The sequence below is a fragment of the Acinonyx jubatus genome, chromosome X, assembly GCF_027475565.1.
Source record: "Acinonyx jubatus isolate Ajub_Pintada_27869175 chromosome X, VMU_Ajub_asm_v1.0, whole genome shotgun sequence".
Taxonomy (NCBI): Eukaryota; Metazoa; Chordata; class Mammalia; order Carnivora; family Felidae; genus Acinonyx; species Acinonyx jubatus.
The window spans coordinates 41,758,315-41,782,368 of record NC_069389.1 but is presented as its reverse complement, the minus strand read 5'-3'; the positions used below and the strand labels follow the sequence as shown (position 1 = coordinate 41,782,368).

Genomic DNA, 24,054 nt, shown 5'->3' with positions numbered 1-24,054 from the left:
ATGTTTATTTTTGAGAGAGAGAGACAGAGCGTGAGTGGGGGAGGAACAGAGAGAGGAGGAGACACAGAATCTGGGAAGCAGGCTCCAGGCTCTGAGCTGTCAGCACAGAGCCTGATGTGGGGCTCCAGCTCACGAACTGTGAGATCATGACCTGGGCCAAAGTCGGAAACTTATCCGACTGAGCCACCCAGTGCCCCTGTAATTTTTTTAAGGGCAACCATAAAATAACCAGAAAGTTTTCATATTGGGGTGGGAGGTGGTTATGGGAAAGAAATTTTTCTGGATGGACTTTAGCCCCAAACACTGTTTCTTCCAGGCAGACCCCTACATACGAGACAAATATCGTCACCACTGGGGTACCAATGGCCTCATGGGAGACCTAAGAACGGTCTTTTCTGTGCAAGCCATTAAAAAGAGGTTATGTTCTTATCCAAAATTGCTTCCTTGGGGCGAAAGTACAGAGTCCCTGACCTCCCAGTGACTTCAAGGCCTCAATGGTAGCAGAACTGCAACACTGCCTGCTTGAGTGCCTCAGTGGCAGACATTTTGCAGCCACCAGGCTGAAGACCTCCCGGGAAGCAAGGTGAGGGTGGACCACCAGCACTATGCACACAGCCCTCGCAGGGCCCTGGCCTCAAACTCAAAGCTCCACGAGCAGGCATATCAGCAACAGTGGCACACACAACCTTTACGGCCCAGGTGCCCATCAGGCCCAGGGTATCCCAGGCTGTGGTCCTTTCTGGGCCTCTTTGGTCTTGCCACTTCCACGCAAGACCCTTCTTCCTTCACCACCAGGTGCCACCCGCCTGCCTCGTATTACCAGACCCCATCCAGCCCCTATCAAACACTGCCCCACTAACACCTCCCAGCCTTTCCCGTCCACCCCACTCATGTGGCCGTGGTATCCACAGACCTGTCCCTCCAGGCCCTGGCTCCTTCTCTTCCATCCCTGTCCTCTAAGGCTCGTGCAGGACCTACCTGCCTTATGTATCAGCTCTGGCTCCTCTGAGGCCCCGTCCCTACTGTATCTCCTTGGTTCCCTCCAAGTGGGTTCCGCTGCTATAGGCACCTTACACCTGCAGTTCTTCAACCTCTAGACCGAACCTCTTCCCACCTTGAGGCCCCACCCCTCTCCTTAAGATCCCTCCCCTTCAGATTCTTCCAAACTCCCAGGCGCTCTGCCCTCCTCTCCCAACCCCGGGACTCTGTTCACTGTCTCTGGACCTGGAAGGCAGCCGGATTTGCAGGACCTCAGCACAGTTTGTGGCGACCTTCAGGCCTTTCTGCTCTGGCTCCTCGGGCCGCTGGCTGCGGGGGCCAGGCCAGTGCTGTCTTTCGTAGCGGAGGACTGGGCTTAGCAACCGAGGCTCAGGGCTTTGGGTGAGAGTGGCTCTGGGCGGTATCAGGCCTCTATGGGGGCCTGGCATCCGCGGAGCCCCTGGACTCGTAGCTGGTCCCGGGGCCCCCAGAGTCACCCAGGTCTCCGGAGCTGGAGCCGGCCACGGGGCAACGGCCAGGTCGGGTCTGGGCCCACAGACAGCTTCTCTTTCCCAGAGAAGGGAATACGGGTGCAGATCCTGGGCGGTTTCCATCGGGAGGGACTACAGAGACCAAGAAAAGGCAATAGGTGGAGAAGGTGAGAGGCAGACAAACAGAGAGATGAACAGAGAGAAATAGAAGCCTAGAGACATACACGTTGGGAGACAGAGACACCAATGGAGAGGTAGAAAAAGATGGAGGCAGAGAGGGACATACAGAAGATATGGGAAAAGAGAGGAGAAAAGGCAGAGACAAACTGTAAGATGCTATGTGAGGGTCAGAAATGCAGGTAGGGATGTGGGAAGACCGTCAGCACTAGATGGAAGGAACCGCAGGAAAGGTGAGGCAGCCGTTGTAGTTGCGAGCTGCGCTGAAGGGCTATCAGGTCCCCCTCCCATAACCCTCTGGCTGAGGGGCCTCAGAAGCAGAAAGGTACCCCTTCCTCCCTCTGGCTGTCTCTCACTCTCATCTCTAATCCCATCTGCTTCCAACGAAGATTTCATGCCTCAAGTTCTTCCTTCCTATCTTCTTATCCTGATCCCCCCACTCCCACCCCCTTAGCCCCAAGTCACCCTCCATATGCTTTCAGCTGCCTCTCAGCCCTCCTCCCCCATTTCTCTGCCACCATCCATGGCTGGTGGCTCCCACACGCCCTGTGGCCCCTGGTTTTGCCACCCACTGATGTGCATGGGGCAGGCGGTGGGGGGAAATATTTGGTGGACAAGAAGAGTTAGAAAGATGGACAGAATCAGGGAAGTACGAGGGGGTCCAGCCATGACAGTGGGGTAAGGAATCACTGTCTAAGGCAGAGACCCTGAGAGGATGGGGAGACAGACATGGGGAAATTAGACCCAAAGAAAATAGAAAAGGACAGACACAGAGAAAGGTAGTGAGACAAAGAGAAGGCAGAATTTACAGAGACTTCAAAAGAGAGAGATACAGAGAGATATCAAGAAAGAAAAACAGTATGACAAGTGAAAATGATGGGAAAAGAGTGTAAGTGGGGAGATAGACATAAAGATTAGGAGAGTCAGTGCAGGGGGCAGGGGTTGAAAATGGGCAGAGAGAGAACAAAACAAAGCAGTGAGAGAAAAGAGCAGAGAAAGGCAGAGAGAAAGCAAGAGAGACGAGAGTTGGACACATACACCTTATCCTGCGTCTGGGGGTGCTGGTCTGAGTGTTCTTATTTCCTTTGTTTTCTTTTTTTTTTTTAAGTTTACTTATTTATTTTGAGAGAGAGAGAGAGTACAAGTGAGGAAGGGGCAGAGGGGGAGAGAGAGACTCCGAAGCAGGCTCTGTACCACCAGCATAGAGCCCGATCGCGGGGCTTGAACTCATGAACCTCGAGATCATGACCTGAGCCAAAGTCAGATGCTTAATCGACTGTGCCATCCAGGTGCCCCTGCTTTGTTTTCTTAGTGGCAATCAGAGAACAGGGCCTGACTGGGCAGGGCAGCTCTACCAGCCCCAGCCCCCAGCACCCCACGTCATTGAAGTGGGTGGGAGGGCAGCTTCCCCTGCGGATACACCTTTAGAGAGCAAAGCTCAGATGGTGTCAAGGAGCCCATTTGGGGCCAACCTCTGCAGCGGACAATGGGAGCCACCTCTAGAGAATCTGCAGTGTCATCAAATTACCTGCGAACATGTGGAAGAGGAAGGATGGGCCGACAATCCCTTCTGAGGGGACAGAGAAACCTTCCTTTTGTTACCCTCATTATACATAGGGAGAAACCGAACGCACGAAGAGGTAAAGCAACTCACCCATGGTCACACTGACTTGAAAGTGGCAAAGCTGGCATTTATTTATATCCTTATTTATAGCACTTAGAGTTTCCAACATGTGTTTTGCACCCTAATTTCCAACACATAATTATCAGTCATGACAGGTGTCATTTGAAGGTTTTCACAGGCCATCGTAACAATTTCTGAACTCCCTTTGTTAAAGTAATAATCTCAGTAATCTCAGTGACTCCGTGGAGATGAAGTTGGCGGCAATCTTGGGCATTCACAGTCATCTTAGATGATCATGTGCATTCAGTTTAAGAACATTCATGGGGCACCTGGGTGGCTCAGTCAGTTAAGCCTCTGACTCGTGATCTTGACTCATGTCATGATCTCACGGTTTTGTGTGCTCAAGCCCCGAGTCGGGCTCTGCGCTGACTGAAGAGACTGCTTGGGATTCTCTCTCTTCCTCTCTCTCTCTTTTTTAAAATTTTTTAATGTTTATTTATTTTCGAGTGAGAGAGTGTGAGCAGAGGAGGAACAGAGAGAGAGACACACACAAAATGCAAAGCAGGTTCCAGGCTCTGAGCTGTCAGCACAGAGCCCAACGCAGGGCTTGAACCCACAAACCATGAGATCATGACCTGAGCCAAAGTTGGACACTCAACTGACTGAGCCACCCAGGAGCCCCTACCCTGCTCTCTCTTGCATGCGTGCTCTCTCTCTCTCAAAAATAAAAAAAAATATTCATCAGATTGGACTCTTCTAACATTGACTTTTATGTATGTATATCTCACTAAAGAGTTAAATTCGAACTAGAGACGTGTATCAACATGGATCATTCTCAAGCTTACAGTATGAGACAGAAGAAGGAAAGTCAAAGACTGCTATGTAGAGTATGATATTTGTTTTAAACACATGCAAACAATACATGCAGTTCATGGATCCCTAATTATATAATAAAAGAATAAAAAGATGCAAGGAAATGATCTGTAATAAACTCAGAATTGCACTTACCTCAGAGGATGAGGGGAGGATTGAATTGGGTGGAGGGACAGGTTTCAGCTGGAGCGGAAATATTTTGTTTGTTTCTTTTTAAGTTTATTTATTTTGAGAGAGAGCAAACAGGGGAGGGGCAGAGAGAGAGAGAATCCCAAGCAGGCTCCTTGCTGTCAGTGCAGATCTCATAAACTGTGAGATCATGACCTGACCCGAAATCAGGAGTTGGACGCTTAACTGAGCCAGGTGCCCCAAAATATTTTGTTTTTTAAAGAAAAAAAATTGAGGCAAATGAGAAAATGATGAGAGTTCCCAGGCATCCATTGTATCAATATCTTCTGCAGATTATTGTCCATTTGAAAATATTTCATGATTTAGGAGATGAAAAGGGATTCTACTGGTGTTAAATTGAATATATAGATTAATTCGGGGATCCATTTCTCCAGTGTTGATTCTTCATGCCTGGAACACGATATCTCTTTCCATTCTTTCAGACCATTTTTTTTTCTTCTGTAAAAATGTGTAGAGTTCTTACTTTTCTCGCTCAAGGCATTCCCAGGAAGTTGATGGATTTTCTTATCATGAGGAACAATGTCCTTTTCTATTACATTGAAAAATGTTTTAATGTCTATAAGGGAAGGCTATTCAGTTTCACATTTGATTTTATTTCTGGTCACCTTACTTTTCTTATTAGGTCTAGAAGTCTTTTTAGAAGATTCTCTTGGATTTTTTAAGTAAATAATGTTCTTAGACTTCAGCCAAAGACCACCAGGAGCACACCAATGATTAAACAAAGCTGGGTGTATTAGCTCATTGCAACAAGGGAGAATACACACACCATGGGGAACCATGAGCATCTCAGTTAAGGGTGTTAGGAAAGACATTACAGGATTTGGATTTGTGTTAGATGTGTTTGTGTTGGATCCCCTGAGGTGACAAGGGCTGCACAGTTGCCATTTAACACTCTGGACAGGATACATACGCCAAATGCACAAGCAGTTACCAGAAACAAGATAATGATTAGTCTTCACAATAAACCTTGGGAGACAGGGGCCTAGATGACCAAACTCAAGCCATGGAAACATGTCCCAAAGTCCAGCTGGTCTCTAAGGAGCCAGGCGGCTTTTTCTTTTCTTTTGAGAGAGAGAGGGCGCAAGTGAGCCAGGGGCAGAGACAGAGGGAGCGGAAGAGAGAGAGAGAGAATCCCACGAGGGGCAGAGAAAGAAACAGGGAGAGAGAAACGGTGCTCAACCGATGTGGGGCTCAAGCTCACCCAATGCAGGGCTCGAACTCACGAACTGTGAGATCATGACCTGAACCCAAGTCAGATACTTAACCGACTGAGCCGCCCAGGTGCCCCAGAGGCTTTTACTTTTAGTCTCACTAGAATTTGAGATCATGACCCCAGCCAAAATCAAGTCAAGATGCTTAACCAACTGAGCCATGCAGGCGCCCCAAGAGGAAAAGATTGCTTGAGTGGAGTTAAACATAGCAGCCCAACAGGCTGGAGTCTCTGAAAAGAACAAAATGTCCCAAGGCTAGTTCCCATTCCTGATGGTCTAGTTCTTGCTGATAGGGTTATAATGACCTCAGCAGAAGCATTCTGTGAAGTCAGTGTCCAATTTTTACAGGACCAGGGGTTGAGATTAGTTTTTTGAGGGAAATGTTAGTACCAGAAGGGACCTATAAGAAAGAAATCTACCTTCAGAGGTATTTAAATTTCTTTAATGTTTACTTATTTTTAAGAGACAGACAGAGACAGCATCAGCAGGGGAGGGGCAGAGAGAGAGAGGGAGGCTCAGAATCTGAAGCAGGCTCCAGGCTCTGGGCTGTCAGCCCAGAGCCCAACACGGGACTTGAACTCACAGACTGTGAGAACATGACCCAGGCCAAAGTTGGATCCTCAACCGACTGAGCCACCCGGGTGCCCCACTTTGGAGATATTTAAAACAATAGCTATGAATGGAGCGCCTGGGAGGCTCAGTCTGTTGGGCGTCGGACTTCAGCTCAGGTCATGATCTCGCAGTTTGTGAGTTCGAGCCCCGCATCCGGCTCTGTGCTGACAGCTCAGAGCCCGGAGCCTGCTTTGGATTCTGTGTCTCCCTCCCTCTCTGCCCCTCTCCTGCTTGCATTCTGTCTCTCTCTTTCAAAAATAAACATCAAAAAAAAAAAAACAAAACGACACAATAGCTATGAAATTTTTGTCAGGTGGATGAGTGTGTGTGCCTGAGAGAGAAATCACATTCAGAGTAGTAGCCATGGTCTGAGAAAACAACCAAGAGCCCGGGGCCAGGCTCTGCACTGACAGTGCGGAACCTGTTTGGGATTCTCTCTCTCTCCCTCTCTCTCTCTACCGCTCCTCCACTCTCTCTCAAAAAATTTTATTTTTAAAAGAAGTTTTTAAAAATGTAAAAAGTCAACACGCTTCTTTTTTTTAATTAAATATAATTTATTGTCAAATAAATTTGTTTGACAGTGCTCATCCCAACAGGTGCCTTCCTCAATGCCCATCACCCACTTTCCGCTCTCCCCCATCCCCCATCAACCCTCAGTTTGTTCTCAGTATTTAAGAATCTCTTATGGTTTGCCTCCCTCCCTCTCTGTAACCCCTCAAAACTGATGGCAATAAGATCTATCTATCCCCTCTGGGGACCATCTCTTGTTAATTATTTCTGAGTTAATAACAGACCAGCCCATGTGTTTTGTAATTTTACTTGGAATTCTGGATTCTACCCTATTACAGGCCAATTTAACTTCATACCACTAGAAATTCATTTGATGCCTCTAGATGTCTCCCTAACAGGTTCGAGCTGCATTTACAAAATATCCATGTAGGGGGGCGCCTGGGTGGCTCAGTCCGTTGAGCGTCCGACTTCAGCTCAGGTCATGATCTCACAGTTTGTGGGTTCAAGCTCTGCTTCAGGCTCTGTGCTGACAGCTCAGAGCCTGGAGCCTGCTTCAGATTCTGTGTCTCCCTCTCTGTCTGCCCCTCCCCCACTCACACTTTGTCTCACTCTGTTTCTCAAAAATAAATAAATGGAAAAAAAATTTTTTTTAAATCCATGTAGGGGCGTGTGGCTGGCTCAGTCAGAAGAGCATGCAACTCTTGATCTCAAAGTTTTGAGTTTGAGCCCCACATTAGGTGTAGAGATTACTTTTAAAAAAATTCAAAATATCCACCAGAACAAAGCCGGCATAATCAGAGGGCAAATCTCCCTCAAACTTGTTGAAAAAGACATATTAATAGGCATTAAACAGGATTCTTAGGAATTCTCCAGAAGCTGATGACTGCAGAGGTGCAGAGCTTGTCCCCAAGGTGATGAAACAAGATTAACTTTCTGATTTCTACAGCACTCCTTTTTTTCTTTTTATTCCACTGTGGATCTTGACTATTATTGTACCATGACGCCCTCTAGTATCCAACTAAAGTATCTCTCAGGATGATCTCCTTTATTCTCACCCTGTTACTTTTTTTTTTTTTTTAAAGAAACACAGAGGTTTATTCTTTAATGTTTATTTATTTTTGAGAGAGAGAGACAACGTGAACAGGGGAGGGGCAGAGAGAAAGAGGAGAGAGAGAATCCCAACAGGCTCCTCATTATCAGCACAGAGCCCGACCCAGGGCTCGAACTCAGGAACCGAGAGATGGTGACCTGAGCTGAGATCAAGAGTCAGATGTTTAACTGACTCCGCCACCCAGGTGCCCCAGATTTTTTTTTTTGAAGTATAGTTGGCACACAATGTTATACTAGTTTCAGGTGTACATAGTGATTCATGGTGATTCAACATCTCCGTATGTTATGCTATGCTGAACACCTGCCACCATACAATGCCATTGCAGTACCATTGACTATATTCCCTATGCTGTGCCTTGCATCCCCATGACTTTTTCATTCCATAACTGTCAGCCTGTATGTCCCTCTCCCCTCCACCCCTTTTTGCCCATCCTCTTCCCCTCTGGCAACCATACAACCATCAGTTTGTTTTCTGTTGCTCCTACTTTTAAAGATTTTTTTTTGTTGTTATTTTTAAGTAATCTCTACACCCAACATAGGGGTTGAACTCACAACTCCGACGTAGATGAAGAATCACATGCTCCACTGACTGAGCTAGCGGGGAAGGGGCAGAGAGAGAGAGTGGGACAGAAGATTCGAAGCAAGCTGTGTGCTGACAGCTGAGAGCCCAATGCGGGGCTCAAACTCACAAATCTTGAGATCATGACCTGAACCAAAGTCATGCTTCATTGACTGAGCCACCCAGGCGCCCCACTTTTACTTTTAGAATTCTATTAGGTCTCTCTACTTTTTCTGAAGATTATGGGTGATAATTACTACCCTTACAGCAAAAGCTCCCTGGCGATGAAAGGGTCAGTTCACCTGGAAGATAAATCACAGCCAGAATGTGCTCATAGCCACTTTGGAGGTGTTCAAAGGGGCCTCAAGTCTTTGGTTCCTATCCATGTCCTACCTTTACATTCTTTGCCATGATTGTCTCATTGGAAGTATGACATTCAAGGGGACCATCTCAGCAAGACCCTTAAACTTACCCCATCAATGTTAGTTCAGTGTCAAGGCCAATTTCTCTCTGCTACTGTGGCTAATATCATGAAGTATGTTTGCCAACCTCCAGTCTTCTTATGGTTATCTCAAATAATGGCAAGCTATGTAGAATTTCCTTCATTGGTTTGTCCATTTTGATAAGGGTTCCCATAGTGGCTTCAGATGAACATGAAATGAACACTGTAAAAAGCTAGTCATGTTCCCTCAGAAAGCAGAGGGGAAGACTTTTGGCTGCAAGAAAATACAATTTGACATAAACATACTGCAAAGAGAGTTATTACAGCTGATTTAAACAATAAATCAGGCCCTTGACAATGTCACTGAGGCATACTATTAAAAAGTCAGCACTTTTTTTTTAAGAGGAATTTTTAGGGGCGCCTGGGTGGTTCAGTCAATTAAGCATGTGAATTTGGCTCAGGGTATGATCTCATGGTTTGTGAGTTTGAGCCCCATGTCTCAAAAATAAATAAACATTTAAAAAATAAAGAAGAATTTTAAAATATGTATGTATGTATGTATTTATTTATTTTGAGAGACAGAGTGCGCACATGATCAGGGGAGGGGCAGAGAGAGACAGGGAAAGAGAGAATCACAAGCAGGCTTCACACTGTCAGCACAGAGCATGATGTGGGGCTCAATCCCACGAACCATGAGATCATGCCCTGAGCCAAAATCAAGAGTCGGACGTTTAACTGACTGAGCCTTCCAGGTGCCTCGAAAGTCGGCACTTTGTAATTCCCAAATACAGAAATGAAGAGAAGGACGTATCCTTTATTAAACAAAATGATCTCTCTCTTAGATAAATGAAACAAACCATCTCTTCATATGGATTTCTGCCCTTTCGGTTCTAAGGTATCCATCAAATCAATTATCTTTTTCATAGCAAAAGTTTGGTTACTGCAATTCTGAAATCTCCCTGGTGAAATTATGCCAGTTAGAGAGATAAACATAGGTGTTGACATTTCACTGAGAAAACATGAAGGAAGCAGGTATATGGCCAGGAGGAGGCAGTTTTAGACTGAGAAGATCCCACAAGAATTGCAATGCACCATAAGGATGGTGCTTGTGTAACTGTGTCTCCAGATTTTCGCCAAAGGCCAATCGTCACTGATCATGGGCCAGGAATAAAAACTCTCCTGACTCTGGGCAGATGAAACTAAACAAAACAATCCTCAGGGACACAAAGACAAAACTGATGAAGAAATTCATGTAAGTTTTGTTTGTTTTATTGTGGTGAAATACACATAACATCAAACTACCATCTTTACCATTTTTAAGTATACATTTCAGTAGTATTAAATACATTCATAAGATTGTGCAACTATCACCACCATCCATTTCCATAACTTTTTTTATCTTACAAAATGGAAACTCTGTACTCATTGAACACTAACTCCCTATTCCCCTTCCTCCTGACAACCCACCATTCTACTTTCTGTCTCTCTGATCTTGACTATTCTAAGTACCTCATATACGTGGACTCATACAGTATTCATCTTTTGGGGACTGGCTTATCTCACTCACTTAGCATAATGTCCTCAGTGTTTATCCATGTTGTAGTGTGTGTCAGAATCTCCTTTCTTTAGAAAAAAATATTTTAATGTTTATTTTTGGGAGAGAAACAGAGACAGAGCTTGGGTGGGGGGGAAGGGCAGAGAGAGAGAGGGAGACACAGAATCCAAAGTAGGCTCCCGGCTCTGAGCTGTCAGCCCAGAGACTGATGTGGGGCTCAAACTCACGAACTGTGAGATCATGACCTGAGCAGAAAGTGGACACTCAACTGACTGAACCACCCAGGCGCCCAGAATTTCCTTTCTTAAAGGCTGAATAATATTCCATTTTAGGTATAGATCACATTTTGCTTATCCATTCATCCTCTGATGGACATTTGTGTTGCTTCCATGTTTTAGCTGTTGTGAATAATGTGAATAATGTTCACATGTGTGAACAGATACCTATTTGAGACTGCTTCCACATAAGATTTTCTAATGGTGATCCAAGCCTTGTTTGTCCAAAGGATGCTGGTCTGAGGAAACCTGAGCTCCTTAGCCTCCCAGGGCCAGCTTGAGAATAAATGTGTCAGGGCCTTTTTTTTTTTTTTTTTGTCTTCCTATAGACTTTTCTTTTTGTTGTGTAGTAACAATCAACTATGTAACTAAATAGAACACTTATATATTTACTATACACAATTAGACAGACCATAGGAGCAGGTGGTAGAAAGCTACAAAACAATTTTCCCAAGTAACAATACATATCTGATCAGATAACCACAGTCCCAGGGATCCTTATTCCTAGGAAAACAAACAAAACAAATAAACCCAATGCAGAGGGCCTCACTGAAATGTCTAGATTCAAGTCACTGTGAACTTCCTTCCAAGCATGGGCGGGAGGTGACTTAATTAGCTGGAGACACAAGGGGTTGCAGATAGGAACACTATTACTGAGTTGAAGGTCACAGAGCAGGGAAGTGAGGGTTTCTGCTGAACCTCCTTCATTTATGTTAATGCACATCAGTCAAAGACCATCAGAACACAGCTGCAGTCAAACCAAATTGGGTTTATTGGCTTGCTGCAATGAGGGAGCCCACACACCATGGGGAACTGTGGAGTATCTGAAAAAGGGGTGTTGGAAGTGAGCGATTATGGGATTTGAGCTTATGTTAGATGGCTTTTGTAGTTTTCAGGGTACAGTCTTGCACTAATTTTGTTAAATTTGTTTCTAGTGTTTTTATTCTTTTGGATGCTATTGCAACGGGAATTGTTTTCTTAATTTCAGTTTTTGGATTGTTCATCGCTAGTGTATAGAAATACAATTGAGTTTTATAATATTGATCTTATATCCCACAACCTTTCTGGTCTCATTCATTAACTCTAATGGGTTTATTGTGGATTCTTTAAGATTATCCACGTAACAGATCATGTCATTTGCAAATGGAAATAATTTCACTTCTGCCTTTCCACTACAGATGCCTTTTTTTCTTGCCTAAGTGCCCTGGCTAGAACCTTCAGTACAATGTCAAATAGAAATGGTAGAAGTGGTGAGGGAACATCCTCATCTTTTTTCTTATTTTAAGTAAGCTCTACGCCCAATGTGGGGCTTGAACTCATCATCCTGAGATCAAGAGTCACATGCTCTACCAACTGAGCCAGCCAGGCACCCCTGGAACATCCTTGTCTTGATCCCGATCCCTGCAGGAAAAATTTTCAGCCTTTTACTGTTAAGTATGATGTTAGCTGTGGGGTTTTGTCCTTTATCAGGCTGAAGAAGTTCTCTTCTATTTCTCGTTTGTTGATGATATGTTACTTCCCACCTTAACACAACATACTTACAAGGACATTAGCTCACAGTTCCTTAACTGGGATCTCTGCTTAGGGTCTCACAAAGCTGAAATGAAGGTGTTGGGAAGGGCTGCAGCCTCATCTGAGGCTTGACTGGGGAAGGATTCAAGCCCACCCAGGTCATTGGCAGAATTCAGTTCCTTGCAGTTGAAGGACTGGGGGCTTTGATTTCTTGCTGTCAGCTGGTGGCCACCTTCAGTTCCTAGAGGCTACCTAGAGGTAAGGGAGTGGGAATCACCTCACAACGTGGTCATTTCAATAGAGTAGGCAGTTAGTTAGACATCAGCTGGAGGCAAAGACAGTGATAAATAGGTGACACATTAGAAGCCTGAGGGCAGGGGTGCCTGGGTGGCTCAGTCAGGTAAATGTCCAATTCTAGATCTCAGCTGAGGTCATGATCTGACAGTGTGAGTTTGAGCCCTGCATCAGGATCTGTGCTGATGGTGTGGAGCCTGCCTGGGATTCTGTCTCTCCTTCTCTCTTCTCCTCCCTCACTTGTGTGCGCGCTCTCTCTCTCTCTCTCTCTCTCTCTCTCTCTCTCAAAATAAATAAATAAACTTTAAAAGAAGTCTGAGGGCACAACACCCTGACTTTGTGGCTTTTAGCATCCTGGCCTTACAGCTTCCAATACCCCAGGGCTAACAGACCAAGAGCCTCAGGTGCAGAACATACACTTTTCTCTTCAACCTCTGCCCCAGGGTAACCTATAGCTCCATTAAAATATATTTGCATTATGGTTTCAACCCTCACACCAACAGCCCCTCCTCCCCGGGGAAAGATGGCTGTGACAGTTCCATCAAGAACCTTGTAGGGCCAAAAACTTCCCCTCCCAACTGGTAAGAGGAGTCCCTTAGATGAATGGAAAAAACCTCAGTTGGAGACCACCCAAGCTATGACCCATAACCTCTGCAAACATAAAAAGAAAAGACACCCCTAGCCCTGGAGCAGTTGTTGCCTCTGGGCTTGCCCACCCTCCCTTCTTGACAGTGTATTGTCCTTAATAAACTGCTTTGTGGTTGCTACCTTCCTTCTGGCTGTCTTTCTTTGAGCAAGGATCCTCACATGAGTCTCTCCTGGGGAATCCAAGAACCCAGACCTCCATTCACACAAATGCAGACTCTCCCATCCGTAACAGTGTCAACCTCATTTCTAACATAATTATGTACACGTAAGCCCATATATCTGGTCACCTTTGGTTATGCACACTTTCAAAGGGAAGGGGATTACACAACATTGTGGACACCAGAGGGCGCCTGGGTGGCTCAGTCAGTTGAGCATCCGACTTCAGCTCAAGCCCCTCCCCCCCCCCCCACCCCGTCTGGCTGGCTGCTGTCAGCGGGGAGCCTACTTCGGATCATCTGTCTCCCTCTCTCTGTCCCTCCCCCCTCTCAAAACTAACTAAACATTAAAGAAAGAGAAAAATATTGTGGACACCAGGAGGCAAGGATCATGGGAATCACCTTAAACGTGTTCATCACACTGTGGCTGGGTATATCATCTTCAGGTCCATAAAGGGATGTGTATAATGATTTTCATTGTAAAATTGTTATACTGCAGAGATGGAGACAGAATCAATGGATGAGATATACTCACAGCAACATAAATGGGTCTTTCTTTTCTTCACTTTTAATTTATGCCGTGTTAGCATACTTTGTTTTAATTCCAAAATGAAAATAATCTTTATCTTTTTATCTAATTATAATAGTAATACATATCCATTGCAACATTTTTCAGACAGCAGAGAGAGGTGTGAAGGAGAAACTGACAAACCATTATTTATTGCCTCACCCCGAAATAACTACTAACATTCCTTTCCCAACATTTTTTGCCCAATGGATACACAAATTTTACCAGTTTTGTTTCTTTTGATATATCATTTTAAGTGACTTGAAATCCTTTCTTGAGCAATATATGGGTGAAATCTATGTATCTATGTATCTATCCTTGCCCACAGTAGCGACTGTTTATCCACTGAACAAGTCATATATCTCCTCCCAGGGAGGGAGAGGTGGGGACCAGACCCCCATTCCACTCCACTGAGCCCATTTTTCTTGCCTGTCTGCTAAGGGACAGCAAGGTCTGTTGCCCCGGCAACTGCCCTCCTACTGCCATGGCAACCGCCATCGCAGGCTCCAGCTTTCCACCTTGCCCCTTGGGCATCTCCATGGCAATGGGCTGGATGGAGGGGCTGCTGGTGCTCCCAAGCTGCGCCTGCGTGGAGTGGCGGCAGAGGGGGTGGGCAGGGGAGGGCCGGGTTCCCTGGTGTGCGCAGCCGCAGAGCACCGCAGCCTTGCCCGCTAGCCCAGGTGCTGCGCATTTGCCAGCCAGTCCGCCCGTCCGGAGCCCGGCTCGCTGGGGCAGCATGGCGTGGTCGCCACTGCTCGGCGGGCCGCGGGCCGGGGGCGTCGGCCTTTTGGTGCTGCTGCTGTTGGGCTTACTTTGGCCTCTCCCTGCGTTCTGCGCACGGCCGGGAAAGGTGGGACACCAGTCGGGTTCGGGGTGGGGGTGGGGAGAAGGGTGCTGCGGGCAAGGGTCTGCGCTCGGCTGCTGGCCCTTCATCCTCGCTTGCCCTTGTTCCCGGACGTGCGGGGAGGTCGGTTAGGGTGGCCTGGGGTGCAGCCGCCAGTCGGCGCCCAGGCCAAGCCGGACTCGGTCTCTGGGTGTGTGGGTGGCGGTGTGCGGGGCTCGCCTGGCAGCCGCGCCCAGCCCATCCTTGGCACTTGGCGCAGGCCGGGCCTCGCCCCGCCGTCGCCTGTGCGCTGTCCATGGGACTAGCGCGCATTCGGGAAGGGAGTGCGCGCACGGGTCTGTGTGCACGAGATGCGATGACAGGGGCGTGAGAACGTGATGGCCCTGTAAGTGTGTGTCCTTTGATGTCAGCGCTTCCAAGCGTCCATACGGAGGTGCGGTTGTGGGTCTGAGTGTGCATCGTGTGTGATGCCGGTGGTGTTCCTGCGTGTGACTTGTCTCAGTGACACCGTGTGTTGGTGAATCCTATGGTGATGACTGACCTTTGGGCGTGTCTATGTGTGTGTGAGACAGAGAGAGGGAGGGAGGGAGAGAGAGAGAGAGAGAGAGAGAGAGAGGCAGAGGCGGGGGGGGGGGAGAAAGATTTCATCTTTTGAGAGGGAATACTTTTTGCATTCCCATGTGCACATCCCATTTGGGTTCTGTTCGACCGAGTGACTAGGATTTTGTATGGGTGTTCATGAGTCTGTTTCTCTGTCTCTTTGTGGAGCTGTGTCATTGTGGGGAGAGGAGCCATAATGTCTCTGTGCTGCATTGTGTCTTTAAGGATGGTGCGTGTCCACGCATCTGGGTAGCTTGGCGATCGTAACTGCATGAGCAGCCGTGTGTGTGAACGTGTGCGGTTGCTTGTGTGTGGATGTGGCAGTGTTGCGTTGCACATGTGACATCTCAACGCCTGCTAGTCCATGTGAGTGTGTGTGAGGTTGTGATTGCTGGTGAGTGTGTGGTTCCCCAGGGGCTAAGGGGTTGTGGCGCACAGGGCGCTTGGAGCACAACATCCTCCAACTCTTCAGCGCTGTCGGCGTCAAGGATGGGGGATTTAAGAATTATTAAATATTTTACATATGGCGTAATATAGTTAACATACATGTATGATGTAGTGAATAATGATAAAATAACCCCCATGTCTACCCACCACTCAGTTTAAGAAATAGAGCATGATCAGTAGTTAGAAGCCCCTGGGTGCCCCTGCGCACAGCAGCCCTCTCCTCCAGAATCATTATCCTGTATTTTCTGTTCATTGATTCCTTACTTTTTAAAGGAATCCTCATATAGGTATATATGTCTAAACAATATGTTGTTTTAGCCTTTCCTCATAGAAATGGAATCATGCCAGGCATCTGGCTCCTAGTTGTCACTAGGGGTCACTAGGAAGTCATCAGGATGTCTTAGGCCGCCTGAAATCGAATTCCAACCTCCTTTTTGTTTTTGTTTTTGTTTTGACTGTGCATCGGTTGTGAGATATGTCCACCATCCACATTTCCACATTGAAGTGCGTGGCTGTAATTCATTTACAAAAGTCAATTGCTGCATATTATTTTATTTTCTGAGTACATTGCTAGTATATGAGTATATCATGGTTTTATAAATGCATTCTCAATAAGCCCGTAGACATCTGGGTTGTTTCCAGGCTTTTGTCCTCCCCTTCTCCACTTTTGTGCTGTTTCAAACAGTGTACCACCCCAGGAGTGGGTCACAGGATTTGTGTGCGTCTTTTTAGACATTGCCAAATTGTTTTTTCAAAGTTATTCTGGCAATTGAATTCCCACCAGCAGTGTATGAGAGTTTCCATTTTTTCCACAGCCATGCCAACATTGGACATTATTAGTTTGATTTTTGGCAATCTTTTGGACGCACTGTGCATAGTAGCTCATTGGCATTTTAATTTGCATTTTCCTGATTACTAATGAGGTGCCCTATGACTCATATATTTAGTAACTGTTTGAGTTTACTTTTTTGTGAAATATTTGATCATCAGTTTTCCCTAGGTTTAGTTTGTTTGCCTCTTTGCTTTTTAGGCATTATTTGTGTATCTGATGCCAATCCTTTATTTGTGTTGCAGGCATCTTCTCCCATTCACTCTATTTGTGGTGTCTTGGGATAACAGGAAATCCTTAATTTGAATGGAGTCAAACGTATTCATCTTTTCCTTTCCATTGCTCCCGCATTAGGATCATTTGTTGTCTCTGCATGAGTCTTTGAAGGAGTTGATCCTGTCTGCTCTGAGTGTCCCTTCCATTGTGTAGCAAGTGTCAAGATCTGTTCAATCTTATCACTTCCTTCTGCTCTATTGAATCTGCTATTTAACTGGCCTGTTTTAAATTTTTTTTAGCATTTCATTTTCAAGTAATCTCTACAGCCAACGTGGGGGGGCTCAAACTTACAACCCCGAGATCAAGAGTCCCACGCTCTTCTGACTGAGCCAGCCAGGCGTCCCTTGCCTGTTTAATTTTTAATTTCATTTAAAACATATTTCTAGGGGCGCCTGGATACCTCAGTCAGAAGAGCTTGCGACTCTTGATCTCGGGGTTGTAAGTTCGAGCCCCCCACGTTGGCTGTAGAGATTACCTAAATAAAAACAAAAACAAAGAACAAAACATATTTCTAGATGTTCGATGTGTTTCTTTTTCAACTCTTCATGGTCATTTTTATGGTCTTTTGTTCCTTACTCGCACTTTTGATACCTTTTTAAAATTTCTTTAAACTTTTTGAAATTGTTTTAAAACTGTCCAAATTGAAAATTAGTCATTGGGTAATTTATTCTAAAGAAAGACGTACACACAAGCCAAATAATATATGAACAAGGTTATTTATCCCAACATGATAAGAACAGCAAAAGATTGGGGGCACCTGGCTGGCCTAGTGGGTGAAGCGTGAGGCTTTTGATGGGGCTGAGTTCAAGCCCCACTTTGGGTGTAAAGATTACTTAAAAAATAAAATATAAAAAAAAAAGAATAGCAAAAGATTGGAAACACCCTAAATGTCCATCAATTGAAGACTAGTTAAATAAAATATGTACATCCACAGGAAAACAATTCAATGCAGAGGAAAGAAAAGGAGAGGGAGAGGGAGAGAGGAGGGGGAGAAGGAGAGAGGGAGATGGAGGAAGAGAGAGGAGAAGGGAGAGAGAGAGAGGAAGGGAGGGAGTGAGGAGAAAGAAAAGGGATAGGGAAAAGATGAACTTAAAGGTACTGATCTAGATATAGATTCCAAAGTTCAAGGTACAGAGCAGTCTGCTATCTCTTGGGTAACACAAGTGAACAATAAATAGGAACCCATGAAATGCAGATATGGTTCGTTCTTATAGTCCATAACATCAATATAGAAAAATCTATGGCTGTCATGTCTGCCATCACCACTCCTGTTAAAAAAAAGAAAAAGAAAAAGAAAAACTGTTCTTCAGCAGCCCTGGGGTAAATTGAATCACTAGGAAACCATTGCGGGGTTGAGGATCTATAGGAGGCTTTGGTTGTCTTAAGTGTGTCTGGAGATATTTGGGGGTCTCCAGTGGCCTTAGGGGTGTCTGGGTATATTTGCGGGGCCACAGTGCCTTTGGTGGCATCTGGGGATTTTCGAGGTCCATGGAGATCCCCTGGGTGGGGGGGGGGGTCCCTGGCCTGACGGACGCTGACATCTCTTCCCCCACCTCCTCGTCCTCGTCTTCTGGCAGGAACTCCGCGGCCTGGGCGCAGCCTCCTCGCCCCTGGCGGAGGCTGGAGCTCCCCGCCGCTTCCGGCGAGCAGTGCCCCGCGGCGAAGGGGCGGGGGCTATGCAGGAGCTGGCGCGGGCGCTGGCGCACCTGCTAGAGGCCGAAAGGCAGGAGCGAGCGCGGGCAGAGGCGCAGGAGGCCGAGGATCAGCAGGCGCGCGTCCTGGCACAGCTGCTGCGCGCCTGGAGCGCACTCCGCACTAACGACCCCGCGCTGGGCCTGGAGGACGACCCCGACGCGCCCGCCGCGCAGCTAGCCCGCGCCCTGCTCCGCGCCCGTCTGGACCCTGCAGCCCTCGCGGCCCAGCTTGTCCCTGCCCCTGCCGCTGCTCTCAGACCCCGGCCCCCAGTCTACGACGACGGCCCCACAGGCCCGGATGCAGAGGACGCCGGCGAGGAGACGCCAGATGTGGACCCGGAGCTGCTGAGGTAGCCCAGCAAGGGGCGGGCAGGGGGCGGTGCCTGCATCCTGCGGGGGGAAGGAAGGCGAGGGGAGACGGCTGGGGCCTGCCTCACAGCGTGGTGCCAACACCTAGGCCCTGGGACCCTAGGAGGGAGTGAGGAGCTGGACCCAGGGTGTAGGGTCAGAGATGTCTGGCTGGGGAGAAAGTGGGGGGAACGGGACTCTCGGTCCCGGGAAGGGGGCTCCAATGTCTGCTTCCTGGGGGGAGTAGTGGGGGGCAGGGAAACTATAGTTTCTGGGATGGGAGGCAGGGACAGCTGGAAAGCAGTGGGCTGGGGACGACTGGGTGGGGAGGAGGCTGGTGACTGCCGGGTCCCCAGGCAGTATGGGGTTGCAGGGTCATCTGGGACCTAGGCCCGCGATGTTGATGAGCGGGCATATTCTCCGTGCCTTCCACTCGGCTCTCCTGCAGGTACTTGCTGGGGCGGATCCTGGCGGGGAGCGCGGACCCCGAGGCTGTGGCTGCCCCGCGCCGCCTCCGCCGCGCCGCGGACCAGGATCTGAACTCAGAGGTGCCCCCTGAGGGTGTGCTGGGGGCCCTGCTGCGGGTGAAGCGCCTGGAGAACCCTTCGCCCCAGGCGCCGGTGCGCCGCCTCCTGCCCCCCTGAGCACCGCCTGAATCCTGCGCGCCCTCCGGCCCAGGACCACCCACCCCAACACCCCACCTGCTCCCCGTCGGCACACTGAGAGCGGCTTACCCCGTCAGCTGCAGTTGCTGCCCTTGGACTCCCAAGATCGCCGCCCTTGCCCCCACAATAAATGCGATCTAAAGCAGCTATTTGCTTGTCTGAGTGGCAGTTTCTAGGGGGCTGGTGGGCTGTATGGTGATGGCTGCCCTTAGACAAAGGCAGAGGGACCCCTGCCCTGGGGCGGTAGAAACACCCTCCCCCACTCTAAAGCCTCTTCTCGCTGGAGGAGGCATCCATAAAGACAATGGTAGTAACCACCCAGATCCCATGCCCCACTCCGGAAGGCTTGGAGGACTCTTTCAGGGGCCCGCAGTAGCATCTTTCTAGGGTCCATCCTTCTGAGGACCAAGGGGTGGCTGTGAGGTGGGAGCAGAGTTTGGGCTGTACGGAGGGGGGGGGGGGGCGGTGTCCAAAAGCACACGTGAGCGCTTCCAGATGCAGGGAGGGGCTCCCAGTGGGAAGAGAGGGAGCAAGCTGCAGGCCTTATCCTGGCTTGGAACTCCGAGTCTGAGAAATTAGAACCTGGGGCTCCAGGTCATTAACAAAGTGTCTTTGTCAGGGCAGAAAGCTAGGGTGCATTTTGAGTTAGCTTGATTTCTAATGTTGACATACTGAGTTCCACAGTATAGAGGCTCGCTCTACCTGTACTCTCACCCAGCCCTGGGAGTTGGTGTGGTGGTAGCTGGTTTATGCTCCTGCCCTTTGCACTGGCTATTCCCTCTGCCCCAGGTTACCTGCAAATTTTTGCTCAAATGTCACCTACTCGATAAGGCTTTCCTCGACCTCCCCCACTTTTTATTCCTACACCTGCCTTATGTTAGATCTAGGAGGGCAGGGATTTTTAAGTGTCTGTGCCTCTCCATCCTTTGCATTCAAAGCAGGGCCTGGCACACAGTGGGCTCCCCCCGCCAGCATTTCTTGAATGAAAGAAATCTCACAAGTAACATTCTCTCAGTTTCACTCCCACCCACAGAACACTTGGCACAGAGGCAGCTTTGAAACCTGAGAACACCATTTATTTTTGCACAAAATCTCTTAGCTCAACAGTAACCAGTACTATGCCCTACATTATCAGATGCCCATCACCAAAGAAAAAACTCCCCGAGAGAGAGGGATTCATCTATCCCCAGTACAGCAACAGTGTCCCCACACAGCTAGCTGCTTCCAAGGTTGCATGTCTAGGAACCACCACCCTGGCCTGGGGGAGGGCCACTTTTCTTGACCAAGATCTTTAGGCCACGGAGCAGCCGCAGCGACACATGGCCTTCTCGTGCCGGCCCTTCTCCCCACCTGGCCCTGCCACGGCCTCTTTTGCCATGGCCTCCCGGACCTTTTGGATCTCATGGATGAGCAGGGTGAAGGCCTCCTCTACACCTTGCCGCGTCTTGGCTGAAGTCTCCACGAAGGGGGCTCCCCAGCTCTTCGCAAGGGCTGCAGCGGCCGCACGAGCGTCTCCGGTGGTGGTCACAAGGTCACACTTGTTGCCCACAAGGACCAGGGGCTGGGTGTGGTGAGGGCCCCAGGTGGCCCGCATCTGCTGCAGCTGGGTTAAAGACGAGGGGTCATCCAGGGCGAAGACCCCCAGCACACCATCCCCGATCGCCACACACTGGTCACGCAGGGCCCTATGGGTGGCCTGCCCTGCCGTATCCAGGACATTCAGAATGCAGCCCCCATGGCCCAGGGCCACCTCCTTCCAGTAGGAATCCTGGATCGTGGGGTCGTGGTCTTCCACGAAGCACTGGTGGTTCAGCTGGATGGTGAGCGCACTCTTCCCCACGCCACTCGCGCCCACCACTACCGCCTTGTACTCAGGCAGCTGCTTGCTGACACCCTTGGGGGGTCCCTGCGCCCTCTGGCTCTCCTCCTGGGAGCTAAGGCTCCACGTGCCCAGGCCCAGATCAAACATGTTAGGCTTTCTTGGCAGTGCCATTACCCCGTGGGCAGCTCAGGGAAGGGATGTGAACACCAGACCCTACGAGGGAAAGAGAAGAAAAGACAATGGGGGCGGGGGTAGGTTAGGCAAGACCATTTGGGGGCAAGGGGACAGTTGGGTGGCATCGCATCACTTTCCCTAAGGGCCTAGGTGTGTGCGAATCACCCTCTAATATACTATATACATTATTTATGTTGCTTAATTTCTTTCTGTCTCATTCCCTCTATGTGAAGGCAGTGATTTTAAAAAGTTTTATTTACTTTTAATTGATAGACCATAAAGCCAATCCAGTTAAAGTGCACAATTCACTGTTTTTTAGTATATTCAACTGTTCTGCAACCATCACCATAATTTTTTTTTTTTTTTTACACTTTAATCTCTACACCCAACACGCGACTCGAACCTACAACCTCGAGGTCCGGAGTCGCATGCGCCCCCACCATCACCATAATCTACTTTTAAAATATTTCCATCACCCGGAAAATAAATCTCCTGCCCATTAGCAGTCCCTCCCTGTTCCGGAGGAGGGAGAGCAGGGATTTTGGTCAGTTTTTATTTGGTTTTGTATCACTGTTGATTGATCCCCAAGCCCCACATAGTGCCCCATCGCATATTATATGCTGAGCAACATTCCTGCCCCCAGGGAGTTTGTATTCTAAAAGGTGGAGACAATAAACCAAGTAAATCAGCAAATTATGAGGTCAGCTATCCATTAACATTAGAATTTAGCCTTTATTACCTATTCAGCATACAGCTATTGAGAACCTACTGCGTGGCAAGGACAAACAACTGGGAAAATTGTTACCAAACCCTGGCTGCCAGGAACTTGTCATTCTAGTCAGGAAAACAGACAACAAAGGGGAATCAGCAAAATATATCTCAACAATAGGTGATAAACATGCAGAAGGGGATTGGTTAATGTTAGGCATTCTTATTATTATTTAATTTTCGTGCATTATTTCCAGAGTTTTCCTGGCGTGCCAGGCATTGTGATGGGTGTGGGGAAGGAAGGTGGGAGGTGTGGGGGTGGGGAAGTGGCAGCGAACAAAATAGACTAAAATCCCTGCCCTTGGGAGGATTAGATTCTGGAAGTGAGAAGGAGCCGATCAACAAGATAAGCAAGTAAATTATCATGCAGTTAAGGAGAGGATGGGCACACAGCAGGCGCTCAATTAGTGTTAGCTATTAATAGCAAATTACGATTAAATTTATTCAATACACATTCTGGTCTTGGTTCAGTGTGTGGCCTCAGGAAATGCATCATAATGGCTGCTACCTCGGGTCTTTCTGGAAACCCGGGATGATGGCAGTTTGGGGACAGAGGGTGGGTTAGAGGTATCAGTGGGGGGTTCTGTTGAGTTTGAGCTCTGGAGGTCAGGGTTGGGGGGCGGGGCAGATCCCAGATGGGGATCCACCCGTGGGGTTCTCGGTAGATACGCTGGCTCAGTAAGAAGAGCGCGGGCGGAGGGGGGGGGCATGATAAAAAGGTAAACTGAGGATGGAGCTCTGCGGTACCCGAAGGCTTGGGGGACAGAAAGAGGGAGAAATGTAGCAGCAAAGATAGACTGAGGGGAGAGATCGGATCGGATTCTGGTATGTGCCGACGGTGGAACTCATGGAGAGGATTTGCTCTTGAGTAAAAGGCGGGGGGGGGGGGGGGGGGGGGCGGTGGTTCAAGGATAACTATCAGGATTGGGGTCCGGGCAGCTGGGAATCTGAGGGTGTTCTCGCCTGAGGCCAGGGACCTATGAGACGGGCTCTGCTCCGTTGGCAAAGGGCACCAGGAGCGATAAGGGGCAGCAGCATTCGTTCCTGGGAGCTCAGCAGGTGCCAGGGGACCCGCATGACGGCCCACTCGACTCTTCCCGCCACCCTGGAGATGCTGGGCCATCACCACCATGGCTGCTTTGTCAGTGCAGGAACAGCGATGCCGGGACAAGCGATTTGGCAGTGGCGGTGACCGGCCCGAGATCACAGGGCCCACGGGAGATCAACCACAGAGGGGTCTCGCGTTCCCTGGGTGATACCAAGTCACTTGCGGTGGGCCGAGACCTACGAGTGTCACCATAGGGCCTTTGAGACGCTGTGGCCCCACTCGGAGCCGGCTGGCCCATGGTGTGTGGATTCGCCCAGTTGCCAGGGGTGTGCGTCGAGGGGCGGGGGGCACCTGAACTTGAGCCCCTACAAGCCAACACCTGCGCCAGGTCACCCTCCCCTGGACTAAGCTGGGGAGGTGTGGGTGGGGGACCCGCAAGTTTTACCCTAAACTGTCCCCTGACTGTGGCCAGTCCCACTCGTCCAGTTCCTGGAGTCACCCCACACCCGCCTCTCGGGACAGCAGCCCGCTTCCCGCCCGGCGCGGACACCTGCACCCAGGACTGTCTCCACAAAGGCGGCTGAGTGAGGGGCTGGAGGTGGCTCCTGACCCCTGAGAATAGGAGGCGATAGGGGAAGGTTCCCCCTCAAAGCCCACCTCTGTTGCGCCCTCACAACCCACCGGGAAAAGGCCTCCCTGCCCGGGGCCGGGGCTAGAGGCTTGGTGGCCCAGCTCACCTCAAGTCCTGAGAAAGAT

The 24,054-nt window shown here is 48.8% G+C and overlaps 2 protein-coding genes across 2 annotated transcripts; one reads left to right on the top strand and one right to left on the bottom strand.

The window, feature by feature from the left end:
* The first annotated feature begins 14,425 nt into the window (after positions 1-14,425).
* Positions 14,426-19,635, top strand: PCSK1N (proprotein convertase subtilisin/kexin type 1 inhibitor). The gene is made up of 3 exons (XM_027053901.2): positions 14,426-14,633; positions 18,357-18,823; positions 19,270-19,635. The coding sequence occupies exons 1-3, from the start codon at positions 14,520-14,522 to the stop codon at positions 19,463-19,465; spliced, it is 777 nt and encodes a 258-aa protein (XP_026909702.1). The 5' UTR covers positions 14,426-14,519; the 3' UTR covers positions 19,466-19,635.
* Positions 19,636-20,540: 905 nt separating this feature from the next.
* On the bottom strand, positions 20,541-21,813 carry ERAS (ES cell expressed Ras). Its single transcript, XM_027053902.2, has one exon. It carries the CDS (start codon positions 21,477-21,479, stop codon positions 20,778-20,780), a length of 702 nt encoding a protein of 233 aa, XP_026909703.2. The 5' UTR covers positions 21,480-21,813; the 3' UTR covers positions 20,541-20,777.
* Positions 21,814-24,054: the final 2,241 nt, after the last annotated feature.